This window comes from Arvicola amphibius, chromosome 10 (assembly GCF_903992535.2).
Source record: "Arvicola amphibius chromosome 10, mArvAmp1.2, whole genome shotgun sequence".
Lineage (NCBI taxonomy): Eukaryota > Metazoa > Chordata > Mammalia > Rodentia > Cricetidae > Arvicola > Arvicola amphibius.
The window spans coordinates 31,098,220-31,103,861 of NC_052056.1; the positions used below are offsets into that span (position 1 = coordinate 31,098,220).

At 36.0% G+C, this 5,642-nt stretch overlaps 1 protein-coding gene across 1 annotated transcript; it reads left to right on the plus strand.

Moving 5' to 3' along the window:
- Window positions 1-489: 489 nt before the first annotated feature.
- Htr1f (5-hydroxytryptamine receptor 1F) lies at window positions 490-1,590 on the plus strand. The gene has a single exon (XM_038346518.1). The coding sequence runs from the start codon at window positions 490-492 to the stop codon at window positions 1,588-1,590; it is 1,101 nt and encodes a 366-aa protein (XP_038202446.1).
- Window positions 1,591-5,642: the final 4,052 nt, after the last annotated feature.

The window sequence follows — 5,642 nt, forward strand, 5'->3', positions numbered from 1 at the left end:
ATTTGGGGTTTATTGGATAATTGCCTAAGTTTACTCATAAAATTGCTTTATGTGAGACAATTTTAAATAATGTTTGGAAAGTTATTATTTGTTACTGTTCTCACTAGACTGCTTCAATTAAAAAAACTGCAAAGAAACTGAACTCAAATTTTTTTTTTAAATATTTATTTATTATGTATACAATACTCTGTCTACATGTATGCCTGCAGGCCAGAAGAGGGCGCCAGATCTCATTACAGATGGTTGTGAGCCACCATGTGGTTGCTGGGAATTGAACTCAGGACCTTTGGAAGAGCAGGCAATGCTCTTAACCGCTGAGCCATCTCTCCAGCCCTGAACTCAAATTTTTAATGCACAAAATGTTCTAGAAAACAATGTATGTCTATTAAAAAAAAAAGACAAGTACTCGAAACTTTCTCTGAACTGTTTCCCTCTTTTTTGTTACAGGTTTTTATTTTTCAACTCTATTAACATTTTAAACAAAAAGAAATGGATTTTTTAAATTCATCAGATCAAAACTTGACCTCAGGGGAACGCTTAAACCGAATGCCATCCAAAATTTTGGTATCCCTCACTCTGTCCGGGCTGGCACTGATGACCACCACTATCAACTCCCTCGTGATTGCTGCAATCATTGTGACTCGGAAGCTGCACCACCCAGCCAACTATTTAATTTGTTCCCTGGCAGTTACAGATTTTCTTGTAGCTGTCCTGGTGATGCCCTTCAGTATTGTGTACATTGTGAAAGAAAGATGGATTATGGGACCAATACTCTGTGACATTTGGCTGAGCATTGACATCATCTGTTGTACTTGTTCCATCTTGCATCTATCGGTGATAGCCTTGGATAGGTACCGAGCAATCACAGATGCTGTTGAATATGCCAGGAAGAGGACTCCCAAGAACGCTGGCATCATGATTACAATAGTGTGGGTTATATCTGTGTTCATCTCTATGCCTCCTCTCTTCTGGAGGCAACAAGGAACTAGCCGTGTTAATGAATGCGTCATCAAGCACGACCACATTGCTTCCACAATTTACTCCACGTTTGGAGCTTTCTACATCCCACTCGTATTGATATTGATCCTCTATTACAAAATATACAGGGCAGCAAGGACACTGTACCACAAGCGACAAGCAAGCCGCATGATGAAGGAGGAGCTGAATGGCCAAGTCCTTTTGGAGAGTGGTGAGAAGAGCATTAAACTGGTCTCCGCATCATATATGCTAGAGAAATCCTTATCTGATCCATCAACAGACTTCGACAGAATCCAAAGCACAGTGAAAAGTCCCAGGTCGGAGTTGAAGCATGAGAAATCTTGGAGGAGACAGAAAATCTCAGGCACTAGGGAACGCAAGGCAGCCACTACCCTGGGCTTGATCTTGGGTGCATTTGTAATATGTTGGCTGCCCTTTTTCGTAAAAGAACTGGTTGTTAATGTCTGTGACAAATGTAAACTCTCTGATGAAGTGTCAAATTTTTTGACATGGCTTGGTTACCTGAATTCCCTTATAAATCCACTGATTTATACAATTTTCAACGAAGACTTCAAGAAAGCCTTCCAAAAACTTGTACGATGTCGATGTTAGGTTAAAGGAAGTCTATTTTTAAAGGTAGAGGGTTTATTTATTATGGGATAACTAAATGAATGTAATGTAATAAAATATTTAAATTTTTTAGAGAAATTATATTAAGGCTGCTACAATTATAAAAGCATAAATTTATTTTAATAGTACCAAGAAAATAAGATTATTAATTTGACCATCATTCTAGTGTTATCAAAATTAAAAATAATTTATTCAGCTTATAAATAATCTTTTGTCTATGCAACATACCCAAAAAAATAGCTGGAAAACTATATATTCAAACTACTAATTACTATGCTTTCCAGATTTATACCTTACAACAGCTAGAGGAATTTTCAATTAACATAGTTCCATTAATAATTTCTGAATCACCCCATTGTTTAACTCATAATTAACAGAAGAAATATTATTCAGTGTAGCACCTTTCTTGCCCCTCCTCCAATTTATTCTTTGCAAAAGGTGAAGAGAAGGCAACAGCAGCTCTTATTTAACCTGAGTATAGAGTAGATACAGAGCTCTATACGATATTGTCCTCATACTTGGACAGCAAGAATAATCATAGAGTGGGCTAAGTATGGTCAAATATTTCAATATCCTGAGCTTCTGTACATTTGCTATCCTCACTTTGTTTAAAATCACCTCCTAGAATATTATTATCTTAATCATGTAATATCAGTATTTTAAATCAAAGCCCCAGGTGGAAGGGGGAAGCTTTATTATACAATTGTTGTATAATTGTTACATGCATTGTCCCTTGGTTAGAAATAAAACTTTAAACACTAAGTACCCTAAGTTTCTCACCAGAGCTATAATACTTCTAATATAAAATTTATTTTCTCTCTGCTAATGTTAGTAGCCCAGTTTTTTACAATTCATCTCCATACCTTAAGATTCGAACACTATTTCCTTTTTATTATAGAGAATATAATGGGAAATATTAAATATTTTAAACTTTGCCTTGTCAACAAAAAGTCTGTTTTTCCTTTGTAATTAGGATAAATTTTATAAATCAAGACCATCTAAAAAACAAAATATATTATGTCTCTTTAAGTTGCCAATTGCGTACATTATAAAATATTCTTTCCTTGTGGAGTGTTTAAAAGTACATTACATCACTTATATATATATTTTTTACCCTTGGTTTAACAGATATCTAGGGGTGAGATTTTATACAAAGCACTGAGAGATGTACTAAGTAGAAGATACAGGAAATAATAAAATAAAAATTCTTCTTTCAATGTATCTATAATCTGAAAGTAGAAACAGTGCAGAATTAAAACTATACTGGAAGATAGTAAGCAAGGATCTATCAAGTAAATTATTTACATAGTTGTGATGATGACCACATCTGGTTGAAGAACATTGGAAAATTTTCATAAGTGATGTATCTGAAATGTGCACAAAATAAAGCAGAATTTGGGCATGAACAAATGAAAGTGAATAGTCCACGTGGTAACAAAGTAAAGAGTTCAGGCTTTGTCCTGCAAGGATTGTTGCCCAAGCCATGAATTTGCAAGCCATTTAAGACAGCAAAGGAAATCAGAAGATTAAAGGAAAAATTTAACATTGTAAAGGATTTTTAATGTCAGGAGAAGTAATGCATTGCCAATTTTATTGCTACCCTTAAGTTTTCAATGATGATTTTCAAAATATTACAAGCTTGGGGCAATTCTAAAATAAAGGGGTAGGTAGGAAAAGCTTCTCCTCTAGAGATGAGAAGTAAAGAGAGTGCTGGAGATCCTGTCTTCTTGCTAGAGACCCATCCAGTAGTCCAGACAAAGGGTGATGAAGCGCTAGCCTTGATTCTAGCACGGAAACAAAAAAAGGAAGGAAAAGATACCTGACGATAGGAAAGTGGAGTCCATAGATTACAGCAAGAGCTGCAATAAGACAGTGGGGCTGGCTGAGCTCCTAAGATCTACTTTACCCGAAATAAGGAGATTGACTGACAGGATCTCTTAATAAACAATGACTTCTGCAGAAGTATGAAAATTCCAGATGTGCCCAAGCTCATAGGCACTTCTGGCCACTTCCAGCCTCAGCAAAAACTGACATACAAATGAGATTAGACTGCTCTCTGACGGCAGAACTGACAGGCAATTGAGGCTCCCGACCATGTACTTTGTCCTCTGACCACTTGGCCTCCAATCTTACGCCTGGTGTCCCTGTCTTTCCTGTCATACTCTGCTGTCTTCTTTCACCCTCTCACTTGCCAAACTTTGATTCTGTGATTTATTCAAAGAACTTCCCAAAATTACTTCTACACATTTTAGAAACTAGCATTGGGAAAACTTTTTTGCTTTGTTTTGTTTTGTTAAGACAGGATTTCTCTAAGTAGCTCTGGTTGTGGTGGACTCACTCTGTAGTCCAGGATGTCCTTGAACTTAAAGCTCTGCCTGCCTCTGCCTCCCAAGTGCTGGGATTAAAGGTGTGTGCCACCATCACCTGGTGGGAAAACCCTTAAGAGACACAAACCACCAACTGTTTCAGGCTAAGTAAATGGAAGTACAGAGACTGGACTTGGATCGGAGTTGAATTAAAACTCAGATGCAGAAAGATAATGTCAGAAGTGACAAGGGAGTTGCACCTATCTCCCCGCAGATCTCAGGGGGCAGTGGAATTCCCTTCCTCTGTGTTGCCAATTCACCATTTAATCCAAAGGGGCTGCAACACGAGGCAGCCTCAGTTCATCTATGTTTGCCCCACATGCTGAGGTCACAGGCATTGCCATCACTAATAAACAAGTACCAGTGATAGCTCTTCAATATCTTTAAATGATACTGATGTAGAGGCTGTCCATCTCAAATTTGTACTTCCTTTGAAATGTATGCAGAACACATAACAGTCAACAAGATCGACTTCTCGGAATGTATACATTTTATCTTTAGGATAAAAAACATTGCTAAGTAGCTAAAAACTTTCACAAAGAAAAAAAAATAATGCAATATAGTGGTTCCTTTTTATCCAATCAGGCAGAAGATGAAAACATAAATATCATGGAAGGTGTTTAATCTATGAAATTTACTTCCTACTAGAATCTTACTATGGTGGCACTACAACATCAATCAAAATTTTATTCTATTATATGATCTAAATCTCTTCAAATGAAAGATGTATTAAAAGCAAAGACAAAACACAAAAGTAATAAGAAAAATAATATGAGTGGATATTAAAATCAGTGCAATATGTCAGTACACATAGCTACAAATGGACCGTGTTTAAAATATCACATGCTTTTGAAACATGAACTTTATTTTAAGTTTAGTTTAAGGATATGAGCTACATGGGTCAATGCATTTTGCTTCGTCTTGCTTTGTTCTTTTGCTTTGTTTTTACAAGATCTATCACAAATATCCAGTTAGTGAAAAGTAATGAGCCCATCTTCTTTAAGAACAACTTCCCTTCCGAATTTACAAAACCATTCTTACTTTGGCTTTGCTAATGAGTTTGATTCCCCAGCTATCTGCCCCTGACCAGCCTAGGGTATGCATCTTCTTTGCTTACATCACTATATCAGTAAGAAATGCATGTCCTCCCCATAGCCTAAACCCCATAGTCACACCCTCCATGTAATCTTGTGCCTTTTACCAAAAAATTTAATAGAAATAAGTAGGAAAGTAATTTAAATCCAGTTGTTATGGATTGTATTGATTTGTTCCCCCAGACACTGTGAAGGCAGACATGATCACAAATTCATTGCTGATAATGTGTGTCTTTGCTCCAGGTATGGAACCATTTCTAATGAATTTACAGACTATTATTTTTATTTCTAGATCAGAGAATTAGATTTCCTAAATTTTCAGTAGTAACATGAAATATATGTATTTTCTTAATATATCCCAAAGTCCTTCAAAAATAATTCTGCTTACTTTAAAATGCACCCCTAATAAAGACGCCTATTTCAGATATGTGCTTCTAATATCTTCCTCATCACCAAAGTGATCATGCTTAGACCCTTACCTTATCATAAAATATTTCTAGAATCAAGTTAATATTTTTGTTGTGAATAAAGTAAATATTTTTAAATCACTTGTCTTGGTCTTTTAAATCAGTTG